The 19,575-nt window shown below is 37.2% G+C and overlaps 2 protein-coding genes across 16 annotated transcripts in view; one reads left to right on the top strand and one right to left on the bottom strand.

The window, feature by feature from the left end:
- EVI5 (ecotropic viral integration site 5) overlaps window positions 1-19,575 on the bottom strand; it is a 231,241-nt gene that overhangs the window by 172,761 nt on the left and 38,905 nt on the right. For 11 of the 15 annotated variants that reach the window (XM_027058590.2, XM_027058585.2, XM_053214448.1 and 8 more), the window contains one exon: window positions 348-577. The exons of 1 other annotated variant lie outside the window; for it this stretch is intronic. In XM_027058590.2, the coding sequence (XP_026914391.1) occupies window positions 348-496 (149 nt within the window). In that variant the 5' untranslated portion in view covers window positions 497-577. Of the gene's footprint in view, window positions 1-347; window positions 578-3,275; window positions 3,347-5,742; window positions 7,164-19,575 lie in introns of those variants that run through there. 3 more of the 15 variants (XM_027058587.2, XM_027058586.2, XM_053214447.1) reach the window with 2 other exon arrangements.
- On the top strand, window positions 1,998-2,383 carry LOC106968068 (elongin-B-like). Its single transcript, XM_053214452.1, has one exon. The coding sequence runs from the start codon at window positions 2,014-2,016 to the stop codon at window positions 2,368-2,370; it is 357 nt and encodes a 118-aa protein (XP_053070427.1). The 5' UTR covers window positions 1,998-2,013; the 3' UTR covers window positions 2,371-2,383.

The raw sequence follows: 19,575 nt of genomic DNA on the forward strand, positions 1-19,575 counted from the left end.
CTCTCTCTCTCTCTCAAAATAAACTTTAAAAAAATAAAAATGGTAGTCTTATTTGCCTTAACAAAATTCTAAAATTCAGTAACAATTTAGGGAATTTGTTATATTAACAAAAAACATCTCTAAAGCTATCTGAGCCAGGAGGAAATTTTAATACAACTTTAGTTTTAAGACCAACTCCTCCAAAAAAGACGTGAATACTTTTGTTAAGTAATTTTGACAAACAAGGAGCCGAAGACTAGAAAATAAACATTCTAAAAAAAGTAAATTTTGATTATGGCATATATACATAAATGAATGGCTGAGTTCATATAACTGCAGAGAGAGAAAAGCCAAGCAACCTCACTCACCTATTTTGTTCCTCCAGTTTAGCCAGGAGTTCTAAGTCGTCTGGACTCAACTGTGAAGGGGAAGATGGTGAAAGGGCTGGCGTGGATAGTGTGGTAGATGAGGATGTAGTGTGTAATGAGGCAGATGGACTTGCCACCTGACTGGCCATCTGACTGACTGTATGTGATACTGTGTTCTTCACCCATGAGAGAGTAGAACTCAGCTTTTCTGCAACCTTGTCTGTCGCCACCTACAAATAAAAATTAAAGTTGAAAATATTTTAGTTTTACTACATTTATTACCAAGAACTTGGTAACCCTGTTAAGTTTTACTTAATAACCACCATCACAATATTTTCTTTGAGGTGATAAAGGTAAAACCTACTTTACCAACGATTAGCCTAACATTAGCTTTTGGGAAATATTTATTTCAATTCTGCAATGTGAACAAACTAGAACAGTGTTTTCCAAACTACAGGTTGAAACTCATCAGGGAGTAATATAATCTACATGAGAAATAAAACCAGCATTTTTGAAAAATGAGAAAGAACAGGGGCACCTGGGTGGCTCAGTCAGTTAAACATCTGACTGTTGATTTCAGCTCAGGTCACGATCTTGTAGTTGTGAGATCAAGCCCCGTGTCAGGTTGTGGAGCCTGCCTAAGATTCTCTCACCCCTTCCCTCTGCCAATACCCTGCTAATGTGCAAGCGCTCTCTCTCACAAAAAAAAAAAAAAAAGGAAAATAACAAAAAATATCAGTGTCAATATATACTGTCTTATGAAATTGTTTCAGTTACATGTGTGTATTAAAACTATATACTACATGTAGATATAATTCATGAGCGTACTGAGTTGGGATATAAAACGTATTCTGTAGGGACACCTGGGTGGCTCAACTGGTTGAGCGTTTCACTCTTGATTTCAGCTCAGGTCATGATCCCCAGGTCGTGGGATCGAGCCTTGCACAGGGCTCCACATTGAGCCTGCAGCCTACTTGAGATTCTCTGCTCTCTCCCTCTGCTGCCCCCCCCACCCCAATTAAAAAAAAAAAATGTATTCTGTAGTCAAAATCATTTGAAAGCCAAGGATTAAAATATGTCCATTTGGTGATAAGGATAGGAGAATGCTGTAACATTACTAATAATTCAATAAAAACTGGGTTTGCTTAGCATAAGACATAATGAGACTCATGACATCTGTCTTCAAACAACAACAGAGTATTTTTAAAAAAGAGAGACTTTTTCTAGAGAACAAAATTATGATAAATGGTTGAGTTAGCAGAGTGGGAAAGATGCAAGACACAATTTTCACATAGTTGGAACTACTCAGAAATAAAATGGCATGCCTAGAAAAGAGGAGACATTCCCATCACTGGCTAAAATAAAGCAGTAGTTATTAACAGCCAAACATTACAAGTTTAAGATAACTTTCTAAGTAAGCAACCAGAACTTAAAAAGCCCTTAAGATCTCAATCTCTCTTTACCCAAAGGATACAAAAATGCTGATTCAAAGGGGCACACAGACCCCAATGTTTATAGCAGCACTATCAACAACAGCCAAAGCATGGAAAGAGTCCAAATGTCCACTGACTGATGAATGGATAAAGAAGATGAGTTATATAGAGAGAGAGTGGAATATTTCTTGATGATCAAAAAGAATGAAATACTGGGACAGGCAGCCGCCGCGATGGACGTGTTCCTCATGATCAGTTGCCACAAGACCACCATCTTCATGGACGCCAAGGAGTCGATTACCATGTTTGAGCTGAACTGCACCGTCGAGGGCATCCTCAAGCAGCCGCCCGGTGAGCAGCAGCTGTACAAGGATGACCAACTTCTGGATGATGGCAAGACACTGGGAGAGTGCGGCTTCACCAGTCAGACGGCAGGGCCACAGGCCCCAGCCACCGTGGGGCTGGCCTTCCGGGCAGATGAAGCTTTCAAGGCCCTGCGCATGGAGCTCTTCTCCAGTCCACCCGAGCTGCCCGATGTAATGAAGCCACAGGACTCAGGAAGCAGCGCCAACAAACAAGTGGTGCAGTGAGAAGGCCCCGGGCCCATCCCCAGTGCCCCCCCACCAATAAAAGAGATTTGGGTGTCAAAAAAAAAAATGAATGAAATATTGTCATTTGCAACAATGTGGATGGAACTAGAATGTATTATGCTAAGTGAAATAAGTCAGAGAAAAGACAAATAGCACATGATTTCATTCATATGTGGAATTTAAGAAACATAACTGATGAACACAGGGTAAGGGAAGGAAAAATAAGATAAAAACAGAGAAGGAAGCTAACCAGAAGAGACTCTTAAATACAGAGAACTGACGGTTGCTAGAAGGGTACTGGGTAGGTGATAGGTATTAAAGAGAGCACTTGTTGGGATGAGCACTGGGTATTATTGTAAATCATGAATCACTAAATTCTACTTCTGAAACCATTATTACACTATATGTTAACTAACTTGGATTTAAATAAAAATTAAAAAAAAAGAAATAGCAAGTGTTGGCAAGGAAGTGGAGGGAAAAGAACCCTTGTATGCGGCTGGCAGAAATGTAAATCAGTGCAGCCACTGTGGAAAGCACTATGGAGGTTCCTCAAAAAATTAAAAACAGAAACACCAAATGATGCAGAATCCCACTTCTAGGTACATAAACCAAAGAAAATTAAAACAGGAGGGCGCCTGGGTGGCTCAGTCGGTTAAGCATCTGACTTCAGCTCAGGTCATGATCTCACCACTCGTGAGTTCAAGCCCTGCATCGGGCTCTATACTGACAGCTCAGAGCCTGGAGCCTGCTTCAGATTCTGTGTCTCCCTCCCTCTCTGCCCCTCTCCCACTCATACTCTGTCTCTTTCTCTCACAAATAAGTAAACATTAAAAAATATATACTTAAAAAAATTAAAATATTTAGAAAATTAAAATGGGATAAAAATATAGATGTAAAAAAACTACCTCTGATATTCAGTGCATTACACATATGTCCACATATTCATAAATCATGCCCAACTCCTAAGCAGATTCAGCTGCAAAATAAAATACATAAATAATATTCAAACATGCCATTACTTCACTAATGAAAAACAATGTAAATAACAGCCATATTTGAATACCTATGTAACACTAAACATTCTTAATGACGTGAGTTTACAAAATAAGGTGTAATAGGCTTTTTAAGGGACTGTATTTTCTAAAAACTATCATAAAAAGAACTGCTTGATTATGAAGTACTTAGACATATAAAAGCTAAAAAACTATGAAGTGCTTTTATGTGCTCTGACAAGATCTTAAATTTTACAACTAAATGGCTAAAGCACTGCCAACTATTTTCGGAATCAGCATATTCTCATCTAATCTTAGTTATATATAGCAATTCATACACACAGAAATTAAAACACCAAGACATAGGGGCACCTGGGTGGCTCAGTCGGTTGGCATCTGACTTTGGCTCAGGTCATGATCTCACAGTCTGTGAGTTCATGCTCTGCGTCGGGCTCTGGGCTGACAGCCTGGAGCCTGGAGCCTGCTTGAGATTCTGTGTCTCCCTCTCTCTCTGCCCCTCCCCCATTCATGCTCTGTCTCTGTCTCAAAAATAAAAATAAACATTAAAAAAAAAAAAAAGACACCAAGACATAAATTCTACCCAGATTATTTTAGCAAATACTATTCTCTTCATAGGTTGTCCAAGGGTTTTCTTACCAGAATACACAGATAACTCTCTTTCTACCCCTCTGCCCCCATTTCCTCCACCACAACCCAGCAGGAAAATTTGATGTAAGGAAAAGATAAAATGGAAAAGGGATTCTAAGGTCATAGTTAAGCAACTCAATATGACACTGGAACTTCTAAGACAAAGATTTGATTACAAGTGCTGAAAAGGGCCAAAGTTTTATTAACCTAAGAACACTTGTCTGGGAATGCAAGCTGGTGCAGCCACTCTGGAAAACAGTATGGAGGTTCCTCAAAAAACTAAAAATAGAACTACCCTATGACCCAGCAATTGCACTACTAGGCATTTATCCAAGGGATACAGGTGTGCTGTTTCGAAGGGATACATGCACTCCCATTTTTATAGCAGCACTATCAACAACAGCCAAAGTATGGAAAGAGCCCAAATGTCCATCAATGGATGAATGGATAAAGAAGATGTGGTATATATATATACAACGGAGTATTACTTGGCAATCAAAAAGAATGAAATCTTACCATTTGCAACTACGTGGATGGAACTGGAGGGTATTATGCTAAGTGAAATTAGTCAGAGAAAGACAAAAATCATATGACTTCACTCATATGAGGACTTCAAGAGACAAAACAGATGAACATAAGGGAAGGGAAACAAAAATAATATAAAAACAGGGAGGGAGACAAAAGAGACTCATAAATATATGGAGAACAAACTGAGGGTTACAGGAGGGGTTGTGGGAGGGAGGATGGGCTAAATGGGTAAGAGGCACTAAGGAATCTACTCCTGAAATCATTGTTTCACTATATGCTAACTAATTTGGATATAAGTTTTAAAAAATAAAAAATAAAAATAAAATAATAATGGGGGGAAAAAGAATACTTGTCATTTTCAGTAAGTCATTTTAGAACTTACTTCTCTTAGAAACAGTATTATAGAAGGGATAAGGGGACACTTTCTGTTGAGGGAAGAATCCCCAATAAAGACAAGAAGGATACAGTAGGGGACCCAAGGAAAAGAAGCACAGGGCAGATCATTTAGGTTTCCAGGCAAAAGAAGTCCTTGACAGTGCATGGACCAGTGCACAGGTTCTCAACCCAAAAAGCCAGACAGGAACCAAAGACTAATTTAGCCAGTCTTCCTTTAAAAGGTCAGAGCCGTCCGTGGTAGGTAACAAGATAACCTACTATAATTTGCAATCCTACTGATTTTTTCTACATAAATACAACTACAAATTCAGTTGTAAAGATGGCACTAATTTGTATCTCTAAATCACAGTAATCAGAAAACCTGACGTAAAATTTACAGAAAAATGTTAACCTTTAATGATACCAACCATTAATTTCAAATATACTTACAACATTCAAAAATTAATACTTCACATTTTCATTATATAAAAGTTCTCTACCAGAGTTAATTGTAGAAAAGGCAAAAGATTCCTATTTTTTGCTTTCATTTATTAAAACAAATAAATTTACCATACCCCTTCTGCATACTGTAGCAACAGGCTTCCATTTAAAAAGTTTGGAATAAAAATAAAAAATAAAAAAAATAAAAAATAAAAAGTTTGTAATAACCAAGAGCACAATCCTGACATCCTTTCAACCTTGCTGAAATTCAGCTAAAATGAGATTCAATCTAGAACTACTGAAGGCTCAACAACTCATCTTCAAATGTTAAATACTTAAATATAACTGGAGTATTCAATTGCAGTTGTACTTTGATAAAGTCTCATACTCATGGTTCCAGAAATTCCATAGGGCTCATTTTTCATATATCATCATGTTCTATTTTTCTTTTAACTCTACAGTACTTTTCTAAATCTCTACCCTACCACCTCTAAATCTCCTTCCCTCATCCTATGGTAAACTGAGGTCAATAATAAATCTGACAATGCCATTATATCACAAAGTTCCTGTCTACCTCATAGAGGAGTTAAGCACTTACTTTTAAATATGAACATATTTTGAAAAGGTTAAAACCATCATTATAAACGTTTAGTAATCAGGCACAAATGACCACATATTGTAGGATTCCATTTAGATAAAATGTCCAGAATAGGCAAATTCAGAGACATAAAGTATATCAGTGGCTTCAAGGGGCTAGGAGAATGACATAGGATTTATTTTTGGAAAGACAAAATGCTCTGGGATTCTACTGTGGTGATGGTTACACAACCGTGTGAATACACTAAATGCCACTGAACTTCACACTTTAAATGAGTGGATTTATAGTATGTGAATTATATCTCAGTTTTAAAAGGGCTTAGTAAATCTCAGAAAACTACATAACATATGATTCCAACCATACAAAAAAAGGCAAAATGATGGGGACAGTAAAAAGATCAGTAGTTGTTAAGGTTTGGGGAGGGATGAACAGGCAAAGAGCACAGAGGATTTTTAAGGTGGTAAAGATACTCTGTATAATACCATCATGATGGATATTTGTCATTACACACTTGATCAAATCCATACAATGCACAACACTAAGAGTGAACTCTAATGTAAACTACGGACTTTGGGTGATTATGATGTGTCAATGTAGGAACATGACACATAAACCACTCTGTTGGGGAAGGCTGATAAAGGGGGAAGCCAAGCGTATTGGAGGGCAGAAAGTGTACGGGAAATCTCTGTACTTTCCACTCAATTTTGCTGTGAATCTAAAACTGTTCTTAAAGAATAAGTAAAATCTTAATAAAGTTTAGTAGGAATCTTATAGATTACTACAATATTTGAATAGTATATCCCATGAAAAACAATCATGGTTCCTCTATTGCTCTGTATTTTATTAGAAGTTATAAGGATACTCTTGAGGAACCTGGATGGCTGAGTCAGTGAAGTGTCTGACTGTGGCTCAGGTCATGATCTCACAGTTCGTGGGTTCAAGTCTCGCTTGGGGTTCTGCGCTGGTGGTATGGAGTCTGCTTGGGATTTTCTCCCTCTCTGCCCCTCCCCTGCTTTGTGCAAAATAAATAAATAAAAACGTAATTAAAAAAAAAGTTATAAGGATACTCTTAACTGCCAGTAATTACTATTTTTATTTAATTTTTATTCCAGTATAGTTAACATAGTGTTATATTGGTTTTAGGTGTACAATATAGTGATTTAATAATTTTGTATGTTAGTGCTTATCAACATAAGTAGCTTTTAATCCTCTTTACCTATTTTACCCACACACCCCCACCCACCCCCACTCTGGTAACCCGGTTGTTCTTGAGCCTATTTTTTGTCTTCTTTTTTCCCCTTTCTTGATTTGTTTCTTAAATTCCACATGAATGAAATCATATGCTATTTGTCTTTCTCTGACTTATCTCACTTAGCATTATACTCTCTAGCTCCATCCATGTCACTGCAAATGGCAAGACTTCTTTTCATGGCTGAATAATATTCTAGTGTGTATACATATGTATATATGTGTGTACATATATGTATACATAAACATCTTTTTGTGTTAGTGTTTTCATATTCTTTGAACAAATACCCATTACTGGATCATATGGTAGTTCTACTTTTATTTTTTAATTTTTTTTAATGTTTATTTTTATTTTTGACAGAGAGCAGAGACATAGTACAAGCAGTGGAGGGGCAGGGAGAGAGGGAGACACAAAATCTGAAGAATGCTCCAGGCTTTCAGCTGTCAGCACAGAGCCCAACATGGGGCTCGACCCCACAAACTGTGAGATCATGACCTGAGACTAAGTCAGACACAACCAATTGAGCCACCCAGGTGCCCCTGTATTTTTATAAGGAAGCTCCATACTGTTTTCCACAGTGGCTGCCCCAATTTGCATTCTCACCAACAGGGCAAAACGGTTCCTTTTTCTCCACATCCTGGCCAACACTTGTTTCTTGTGTTTTTAATTTTAGCCATTCTGACTTGTATGAGGTGCTATCTCATTGTAGTTTTGATCTGCATTTCTGTGATGAGTGACATTGAGAATCTTTCAATGTGTCTGTTGACCATCTGTATGTCATTGGTGGAGAAATGTCTGTCCATGTCTTCTGCTTATTTTTAAATTGCATTTATTATTTGGGTGCTGAGTTGTGTAAGTTCTTTATGTATTTTGGACAATAACCTTTTGTCAGACATGTCATTTGCAAGTATTTTCTCCTATTCAGTAAGTTGCCTTTTAGTTTTGTTGATTGGTTCCTTTGCTGTGCAGAAGTTTTTACTTTTACATAATCCCAATAGCTTTCTTTTTGCTTTTGTTTCTCTTACCTCAGGAGACATATCTAGAAAAATGTTGCTATGGCCAATGTCAGAGAAATTACTGCCTGTGCTCTCTTCAAGGATTTTAATGGTTTCAGGTTCACATTTAGATCTTTAATCCAATTTTTGTGTATGGTGTAAGAAATGGCCTAGTTTCATTACTTTGCATGATGCTGTCCAGTTTTCCTAACACCATTAGTTGAAGAGACTGTCTTTTTCTCATTGCATATTCTTGCCTCCTTTTTTGAAGATTAAATGACAATCATGGGTTTATTTCTGAGCTCTCTATTTTATTCCACTGATCTATGTGTCTATATTTTATGCCAATACCATACTGTTTTGATTACTACAGCTTTGTAGTATATCTTGAAGTCAGAGGTTGTGACACCTCCAACTTTTTTAATTCTTCAAGATTATTATGGCAGGGCACCTGGGTGGCTCAGTCAGTTAGGTGTCCAACTTCAGCTCAGGTCATGGTCTCGTAGTTTATGAGTTCAAGCCCTGCATCAGGCTCTGTGCCAACAGCTCAGAGTTGGAGCCTATTTCAGATTCTGTGTCTCCCTCTTTCTCTGCCCCTCCCCCACTCTTGCTCTGTCTCTTCTCTGCCTCTCTCCCCCCGCCCCGCTCCAAAATAAACATTAAAAATTTTTACTGTACACACTGTATGTCAACTTGACAATAAATTATATTTTAAAAAATAACAAAAACAGGGGCGCCTGGGTGGCTCAGTCAGTTAAGCGTCCAACCTCAGCTCAGGTTATGATCTCACAGTCCATGAGTTCGAGCCCTGCATTGGGCTCTGTGCTGACAGCTCAGAGCCTGGAGCCTGCTTCAGATTCTGTGTCTCCCTCTCTCTCTGCCCCTTCCCTGCTCATGCTCTGTCTCAAAAATAAACAATAAAAATTTTTTAAAGAAAGAAAGAAAGAAAGAAAGAAAGAAAGAAAGAAAGAAAGAAAGAAAGAAAGAAAGAAAGATCGTTACAGCTATTCGAGGTCTTTTGTGGCTCCAAATTTTAAGATTTATTGTTCTAGTTCTGTGAATGTTGTTATCTTGATAGAGACTGCATTAAATCTGTAGACTTGAGTAGTATAGACATTTAAGAGTATCTTCCAATTCATGAGTATGGAAAGTCTTTCTATTTGTTTATGCCATCTTCAATTTCTCTCGTCAATATTTTATAGTTTCAGAGTACAAGTCTTTCCTCTCCTTGGCTAAGTTTATTCCTAAGTATTTTATTATTATTCGTACAATCGTAAATGGAATTTTCTTAATTTCTCTTTCTGTTGCTTCATTATTGATGTACAGAAATGCAATGGATTTCTGAATATTGATTCATATCCTGCAACGTTACTAAATTAATCAGTTCTAGTCGTTTTTTGGTGGACTGTTTAGGGTTTTCTATATAAGGTATGTCATCTGCAAAGTCAGTTTTACTTTTCCTTACCAATTTGAACGCCTTTTATTCCTTTTTTTTCTTGTCTGACTGCTGTGCTTAGGACTTCCAATGCTGTGAATAAAAGTGGTAAGAGTAGACATCCTTGTCTTGTTCCTGACCTCAGGGGAAAGAGCTCTGTTTTTCACCACTGAGTATGATGTTACCTGTGAGTTTTTCATATATGGCCTTGATTATATTGAGGTATGTGTTCCTCTAAATCTACTTAATTGAGGGATTTTATCCTGAATGGGTGTTATACTTTATCAAATGATTCTTCTGCATCTATTAAAATTATCACATGGTTTTTATCCTTTCTCTCGTTATGTGATGTTATCAAGTTGATTGATTTGCAAATATTGAACCACCCTTGCAAACTAGGAATAAATCCCACTTGATCATGGTAAATGACTTTTTTAAGTATTGTTAGGTCTGGTTTGCCAATATTTTGAGGACTTTTACATTTATATTCATCAGAGATAGTGACGCATAGTTCTCTTTTTTTATACTGTCATTATCTGTTTTTTTTTTTATCTGGGTAATGCTGTCCTCATGGAATCAATTTGGAAGCTTTCCTTCTTCTATTTTCTGGAATAGTTTGAGAAAAATAGGTATTAGTTCTTCTTTAAATGTCTGGTAGAATTCCCCTATGAAACTATCTGGTCCTGGACTTTAGCTTATTAAGTTTTTTTGTTTTGTTTTGCTTTTTGAGTTTTTATTTATTTATTTTTATTCTTTATTTGAGAGAAAGAGAGTGCAAGTGGGGGAGGAACAGAGAGGGAAGAAGACACAGAATGCGAAGCAAGCTCCAGGCTCTGAGCTGTCAGCACAGAGCCCAATGCTGGGCTCAAATCCACATGCTGTGGGATCATGACCTGAGCAGAAGTCAGATGCTTAACCAACTGAGCCACCCAGGCACCATTATTAAGTTTTTGATCACTGATTCAATTTCATTGCTAGTAACTGGTCTGTTCAAACTTTCTAATTTTTCCTGATTCAGTTTTGGAACGTTGTATGCTTCTAGAAATTTATCCATTTCTTCTAGGGGGGCATATAATTTTTCATAATGTTGTCTTATAATCCTTTGTATTTCTGTAGCATCCAGTTGTTACTCCTCTTTCATTTCTGATGTCTGATGTTGAGTTTTTTGGGGTTTTTTTTGAGAAGTCCAGCTAAAGACGTATCGATTTTGTTGATATTCCCAAAGAGTCAGCTCCTGCTTTCATTCATCAGTTCTACTATTTTTTGTTTTTGTTTTGTTTGTTTTTAGTTCTATTATTTTTGCTCTAATCTTTACTATTTTCCTCCTTCTATGGTTTTGGATTTTGTTGTTTTTCTAGTTCCTTTAGATGTAAAGTTAGATTGTTTGATTTTTTTTTATTAATTTGGTAGTTTGAGATTTTTCTTGCTTCTTGATGTAGGTCTGTATTGCTACAGACTTGCCTTTTAGAACAGCTTTTGCTGTTTCCCAAAGATTTAAGGCTGTTTTGCTTTCATTTTGTCTCCATGTAATTTTTGATTTCCCTTTATTGTTTAGTAGCATGCTATTTAACCTCCATGTACTTGTGTTCTTTCCAGATTTTTTTTCCTGTTGATTTCTAGTTTCATAGCATTGTGGCTGAAAAGATGAATGTTAGGATTTTGATTTTTTTTTTTTTTTAATTTGTTGAGACTTGTTTTGTGGCCTAACATGTGATCTATTCTGGATAATGTCCATATGCATGTGAAAAGAATGTGTATTCTGCTGTTTTAGGATGGAATGTTCTGAATGATTAGTTAAATCCATCTGATCCAATGTGTCATTCAAAGCCACCGTTTCCTTGCTGATTTTGTTTAGATGACCAAATCCTCTATTATTTTATTACTGGCCATTATTTATGTTTGTTATTAGCTGCTTTATATATTTGGGTGCTTCCATGTTGGGTGCATAAATGTTTACATCTGTTGTATCTTCTTATTAGATTGTTACCTTTATGATTATATAGTGTCCTTCTTTGGTTCTTGTTACAGTCTTTGTTTCAAAGTCTATTTTGTCTGATAGGAGTATTTCTACCCCACTTTTCATATCCATTTGCATGATAAATACTTCTCCATCCTTTCACTATCAATATGCACGTGACTTTAGGTCTGAAATTAGACTCTTGTAGGCAGCATATAGATGGGTCTTTTTTTTTTTTTTTTTTTAAATTCAATCACCCTACGTCTTTTGATTGGAACATTTAGTCCATTTATATTCAGACTAATTATTGCTAGGTATGTATTTATTGCCATTTTGTTACTTGCTTTATGGTTGTTTTTTAGTTCTTCTCTATTCTCTTCTTCCCTTGCTCTCTTCTCTCATGATTAGTTGGCTTTTTTGGTGATATTCTTGGGATTCCTTTCTCTTACTTTTTTCCTATCTATTATCAGTTTTTAATTTGTGGTTACCATTCAGATTGCATATAACATCTTCTGCATATACCAGTCTATATTAGGTTGATGGTTACTTAAGTCTAAACCTATTCTTTACTCTTCTCCCTCTCCTCCCACCACACTTTAGGTATATGGTGTCATACTTTACATCCTATTATTTGTGAATCCTTTCACTGATTTTTACAGATACACTTATTTTTACTGTCTTTGCAGTTCCCACTTTGATTTTTATTATTATCTTATTTCAGAGAGAAAACACACACAAACAGGGGTAAAGGGGACAGGGAGAAAGAAAGAGAACATCTTAAGCAGGCTCCACCCCCCCAGCACAGAGCCTGATGTGGGGCTGGATCCCATGACCCTGGGATCATGACCTGAGATAAAATTAAGGGTTGGATACTCAAACGTCTGAGCCATCCAGGTGCCCCACGTGCTTCCGACTTTTCTTACTCTTACTTACGGTCTTTCCTTTCCACTCAGAGTCCCCTTTAACATTTTTTGTAGTGGTCATGAACTCCTTTAGCTTTATTTTTCCTGGGAAATTCTTGATCTCTCCTTCTGTTCTGAATGATAGCCTTGCTGGATAGGGTACTCTTGGCTGCAGGCTTTTTTCCTTTTAGCACTTTGAATATATCATGCCACTTCTATCTGGTCTGCAAAGGTTTTGCTGAAAAATCTGCTGATAGTCATATGGGGTTGCCCTTGTATGTAACAGTTTTCTTTTTTCTCACTACTTTTAAATTCTCTCTTTATTACTACTTTTTGCCATTTTATTACTATGTGTCTGCCATGGACCTCTTCACTTGGATTTTATGACTATGTCAACCAATAATGAACATCAAAAGTGATTACAAAAAGAAGAAAAAAGTGATTGCAAAGACTCACTTTGGAGACCCAGCAAACATGCTGTTGAGAAACAGCCCACATAGGGTCAAGTATAGGCTATTCTGGCTACCAGCCCCGCTGAGGTCCTAGCATCAACCACTAAACAGGAGTGTGAATACACCATCAAATGATTCTCTACCCTAGATAAAGAATCAACCTCAGCCCTGAGTCTTCCCAGTCTACTTCTCAGTAATCTCCCTTCTCCTAATGCTCTGTCCAAATTCCTCACCCACAGAATACATGGACATACTGAAACAACTATTTTAAACCACTAAGTTTTATGGTAGTTTGCTATACCACTATATGAACTGGAAGAGTATCATAGGATCTTGCAAAACAAAAACATTCGATAATGCTTAAAATGAAATGAAACCAAGAAATTAAAATATAAAGTAAGACATCATTCTGAAATTGTTTTTGAGGGGATGGTGGGCTCACATAGTTGAGAAAAAAACATCTTTTTATATACCTGGAGTGTGATATAAGTAGAAACAAGGGCAGTACACCAAGAAAACATATGACATTAGAACCAGAAAATTAGATTAATGTTTGGAGGCCTGAGAGAACAGCATTTAATTTAGTTAGGAAATTTTACTATTGATTTGTGGCTCAGAGTCAAATGCATTTAAACCACATCATTACTTTTCCACTGCTGTTAAAATGGCATTTTGATTAGTATGCTAAAGCAATGCCAAGAAATAAGAATTTCAAGACAGGCTTTTGTTTTACAAGTTGAGTGTTTATTTAAAGAACCTTGTTTTTTTAATTATTTATTTTGAGAGAAAGAGAGAGAGCACACACATGGGACGGACAGAGAGGGAGAGAGAGAATCCCACACAGGCTCCATGCTGTTAGTGCAGACTCCAATGCAGGGCTTGATCCCATGAACCATAAGACCATCATCTGAGCCTAAACCAAGAGTCAGACGCCTGACCAACTGAGCCACCCAGGCACCCCCTGTTGTTTTTTTAAGAATCTTGGTTGTTTTTATATTGAACAGACTTTTTTATTTAAATAGACTCCATGCCTAGCACGGAGCCCAACACAGGGCTTGAACTCACAACCTTGTGATCAAGACCTGAGCTGAGATTAAGAGTTGGACACTTAACCAACTGAGTCAGCCAGGTGCCCCAAGCATCTTATTTTCTTGAGTGATATACTTAACTTAAACACCTTATTATAAATATTTATATTTTCACTAAGAGACTAAAAAAAAGGAGAAACATATCAGTAAAGATATCCAAAAGAGTTTAGTTCAATGGCAAAACAATTTGTAATTAAATTTACATTTAAAAATTTTAGGTCATAGCTATAAAAAGGAATGAAGTACTGACATTCTATAACATGGATTAATCATGAAAACATTATGCTAAATCAAAAAAGCCAGTCACAAAATACCACATATCATGATTCCATTTGTAAGAAATGTACAGAATAAGCATTATGTATAGACAGAAAGTTGATTAGTGATTGCTTAGGACAGGGGAGAGTGGAGGGATAGGGAGCTATAACTAAGGAGTACAAGGTTTCTTTTTGAGGTAATGAAATGTTTTAAAGTTTTCTTTAATTATGGATGCATAATCTGGATAAACTAAAAGCCACTGACCTGTACACTTTAAATGGATAAATTGTATAGTATGTGCATCATGTATCAAGGAAGCAGTTTTTAAAATTTTTATGTATGAACAAATTTCTCCATAAAAATACAGCAGATTATGCAGGGAATGCCTGACAGCCCTCCTCACCTCTAATCAAGTTTACATTTTTGAACATGTCCACTCTAAAACCTTCTGAACTGCTTCACTCTGGACTAGTTGCTCTCTACACCTGGTGCTCAACTGTCATCCAGGGATCTCCCTTCACTGTGATCCAGGTATTTCCTTCATGTCTCTTTGCATTGGATAGTATTTCCTAAACCCTTTGCGTCTTCCTTTTTCTTAATACATTCTCTCATTTTGGTGGGACACCTCCTCTCCAAGCTTCCTAAAAAGTAAAACTGAGACACTGCCTATGTAAAAGTACCTTTATTCTACTCTAACACTTGAAAGTTCTGAGAGTTCAGCTTCATTATAAACTAAATTAGAAATAATTTTCCCTCAGAGTTTTGAAGATACTGACTTCAGTTTTCTTCCACCTTCCATTATCTTTGTTAAAGAGTCTGAAACCACTCTAATTCTATTAATTAGCCTGTTTCCCTTAAAATCTGGGAACTCCATCTTCTCTTTAGCCTCTTCGTTGTTAAAGTTTGCAATGAAATGCTTTGACATAAATATGTATATATTTACTTTTTATTGTGTTTAGCACTTTGATGGGCTCTTCTGAGTTTTCCTGATTTATTTCTCTGATGATATACTACCTGTATTGCCACTCTCTCTCAAATTCTTATTATTCAACTATTAACTATTATACTTCTTGGGCTGGCTTTCTGATTTCACCTTTCCTCCCAACGTAATCAATACTTTCCAAAAGTCCTTATTTCACACAGCCTCACTTGATATTGTTACAAGCAGGACCCCTTCGTGGTCGAGCACTGGGGCTTTGACATTACAGACCTGGGTTCAACACCAGTTCCTCTACTTACTGCTAATATTAAGCCTCAGCTTCTTATTTACAAACTAGAGATGATAATAATAAATAAAATACACACAAAGTATTAAGCATATGTCTAGCACTCAATAAATGCAGCTATTTTCATACTATCTTTTTTTTCTTCTCCTACTTACTTCTCATGGCTTTTATGACATGTTCTTAGGGTTTTCCTTCTACTTCTCAGTAATCTTCTGTTGGATCCTTTCTATGCTTTATCAGATGTTGTCCTCCACAAAACTATCTTTGGCCACCTCTTTTTTATTCTAGGCTGGATCAAATACAAACTCTGTACCCAAGTTCTAGTCATCTCTACCACTTACTAGCTGTGTGACCTGGGGCAATTTACCTAACCAATTGATGTCTCAATCCTTCATCTGAAAAATGTGGATTAATAAGCATATCTAAACAAAGACTAAAGGAGTTTGTGACCACTAAACCAGCCCCGCAAGAAGTATTAAAGGGGACTCTTTGGAGGCAGAGGAGTTAAGATGGTGGAGACGTAGGCAGACTGGGGTTTCCCTTGTTCCTCAAACACAACTGTACTGAGGTCAGAACACTTGAAATACCCAATAAATCAGTTTGCGGGGTGACAGAAAAATCTTCACAGGTGGAGGCAGACAGCTTGGCAGGACTGAGGTGCGTGTATGCAAAATGGGGGACATAGAGCAGCACGGGCACTGAAGGGAGGGATCACCTTCTGTGGAGAGAGAAAGGGACAGAAAGAGAGGCTGTGCATTGTGGTTTTGTGTTAGGACAAGAGGAAATCCTCTCCAGACCATGGACTGATTTATGAGAAATACAGAGAGTACCAGTCTCCACTCTGCAAACAGCTTTAGTTGCTGAAGAATGGAATTATCAAAAATGCCCAACTTTCTCTGGACACAAGTTGCTGCTGTGTGCCAGCACGTGGGGGGAAGGGAGCTAGCCCCTGGACTCAGTAGCGATCTCAGGGGTACACTGGCAGACAACAGTCCCCTCCCTTGAGTACTGTGAGAAAAGGGTATATTGCCCTCTCAAGGACAAAACACCCTGCAGACACCAACCATATTGATAGGGCAGAGTGATGCCACTTCAGAACCAGGTCATCATGGTGCGAGATCCTTTAAGACATGGGGTTTTGAATCCCAGCCAAGTGCCTAGGAGGCATGGGAGAACTGCGGAGTAGGACAAGCCAGCCACCAGCACGGGAGGGCCTGCCTGAACAGCATGGTTTGAGACATCAAAAAACAAGACCCATCTATATGCTGCCTCCAAGAAGCTCATTTTAGAACTAAAGGTATCTACAGATTTTAAGTGAGGGGATAAAGAACCATCTATCATGCTAATGGACACCAAAAGACAAATGGAGTAGCCATACTTAGATCAACTAGATCTTAAATCAAAGACTGTAATGAGATGAAGAAGGGCATTCTATCATAATTAAGAGGTCTATCCATGAAGGACATCTAACAATTGTAACTGTTTATGCCCCCAATTTGACAGCAAACAAATATATAAATCAATTAGTAACAAATATAAAGCAACTCTTTGATAATAATACAATAACAGTATGTGGAGTTCAACAACCTATTTACAGCAATGCACAGATCATCTAATCAAAAAATCAACAAGGAACCATGGCCTTGAATGACACAGTGGACCAGATGGACTTAACAGATATATTCAGAACATTTCATCCTAAAGCAGAATACACATTCTTTTCAAATGCACGTGTATCATTCTCCGGCATAGATCACATACTGGATCACAAAACAGCCTTCAACAAGTACAAAAAGATCAGGATCATACCATGCATATTTTCAGACCACAATGTTATGAAACTTCAAGTCAACCATAAGAAAAATTTGGAAAGATCACAAATATGTGGAGACTAAAGAACACCCTGCTAAGGAACAAATGGGTGAACCAGGAAATTAAATTAGAAATTAAAAAACACATTGAAGCAAATGAAAATGAAAACAAGAAAGTCCAAAACCTTTAGGATGCAGCAAAGGCGGTCCTAAGAGAGAAGTATATTGCAATACAGGCTTACCTCAAGAAGCATGAAAAGTCTCGAGGCACCTGGGTGGCTCAGTTGGTTAAACATCCGACTTCGGCTCAGGTCATGATCTCGCAGTTTGTGAATTCAAGCCCCACATCTGGCTCTGTGCTGGAAGCTCAGAGCACAGAGCCTGCTTCGGATTCTCTGTCTCCCTCTCTCTCTGCCCCTCCCCTGCTCACACTCTGTCTCTCTCTCTCTTTCTCAAAAATAAACATACATTAAAAAATTAAAAAAAAAAAAAGCATGAAAAGTCTCGAATAGACAACCTAACCTTACATCTTAAGGAGCTAGAAAAGCAAAAGCAAATAAAACCTAAAGCCAACACAAGGGAAATAAGATTAGAGAAAAAATATATGACTTAGAAACAAACAAAACAGAACAGTTCAACGAAACTAAGAGCTGGTTCTTTGAAAGAATAATAATTGATAAACCCCTAGCCAGACTTACCAAAAAGACAAGAGAAAGGACCCAAATAAATTAAATCACAAATGAAAGAGGATAGATCACAATCAACACCACAGAAATACAACAACTGTAAGAGAATATTATGAAAAATTATATGCCAACAAACTGGGCAAACTGAGAGTAATGGACAAATTCCTACAAACATATAAACTACCAAAACTGAAACAAGAAATAGAAAATTTGAACAGACTCATAACCAGCAAAGAAATTGAATCAGTAATCAAAAATCTCCCAAAAACAAAAGTCCAGGGTCATATGGCTTCTCAAAGGAATTCTACCTGACATTTAAAGAAGAGTTAATACCTATTCTTCTCAAACTCTTCCAAAAAATTGAAATGGAAGGAAAACTTCCAAACTCATTCTACGAAGTCAGCAGTACCTTGATTCCAAAACCAGACAGATTCTACTAAAAAGGAGAATTACAGGCCAATAATTCCTAAAAAACCTGGAAGCAAAATTCTCAACAACATACTAGAAAATCAAATCCAACAGTACATTAAAAGAATTATTCACCACGATCAAGTGGGATTTATTCCTGAGCTGCAGGGGTGGTTCAATATTTGCAAATCAAACAACATGATACACCAAATTGATAAAAAGAAAGGAAAAGAACAACATGATGCTCTCAATAATGTAGAAAAAGCATTTGACAAAATACAGCATCAATTCTTTTTTTTTTTTAATGTTTAGTTTTGAGAGAGAGAGAGAGTGTGTGTGATTGGGGAGGGGGAGAGAGAAGGAGACAGAATCTGAAGCAGGCTCCAGGCTCTGAGCTGTCAGCACAGAGCCCAACATGGGGCTCGATCTCATGAAACATGAGACCATGACCTGAGCCAAAGTCAGACGCTTAACCGATTGAGCCATTCAGGCGCCCCAGCATCAATTCTTGATAAAAATCCTCAACAAGGTAGGGACAGATGGAACATACCTCAACATCATAAAATCCATATATGAAAGATCCACAGCTATTATCATTCTTAATCGGGAAAAACTGAGAGCTTTTCCTCTATGGTCAGGAACTAAGACAGGGATGTCCACTCTCACCATAACTATTTAACATAGTACCCAAAGTCTTGGCCTCACCAATCAGACAACAAAAAGAAAAAACAGGTATCCAAATTGGCAAGGAAGAAGTCACAGTTTCACAACTTGCAGATGACATGATACTCTCTATAGAAAATCCGTAAGACTCCACCAAAAAATTGCTAGAATACATGAACTCTGCAAAGTCTCAGGATATAAAACCAACGTATAGAAATCTGTTGCATTTCTATACACCAATAATGAAGCAGCAGAAATAAAAATCAAGGAATCAATCCCATTTACAACTGCAACAAATACAATAAGATACCTAGGAATAAACCTAACCAAAAAGGTAAAAGATCTGTACTCTGAAAACTATAGAACACATACAAAAGAAATTTAAAAGGATACAAAGAAATGGGAAACAATCCCATGCTCATGGATTAGAACAAACACGGATGATGTCTATATTGCCCCAAACAATCTACACATTTAACGCAATCCCTATCAA

The sequence above is a fragment of the Acinonyx jubatus genome, chromosome C1, assembly GCF_027475565.1.
Source record: "Acinonyx jubatus isolate Ajub_Pintada_27869175 chromosome C1, VMU_Ajub_asm_v1.0, whole genome shotgun sequence".
Classification (NCBI taxonomy): Eukaryota; Metazoa; Chordata; class Mammalia; order Carnivora; family Felidae; genus Acinonyx; species Acinonyx jubatus.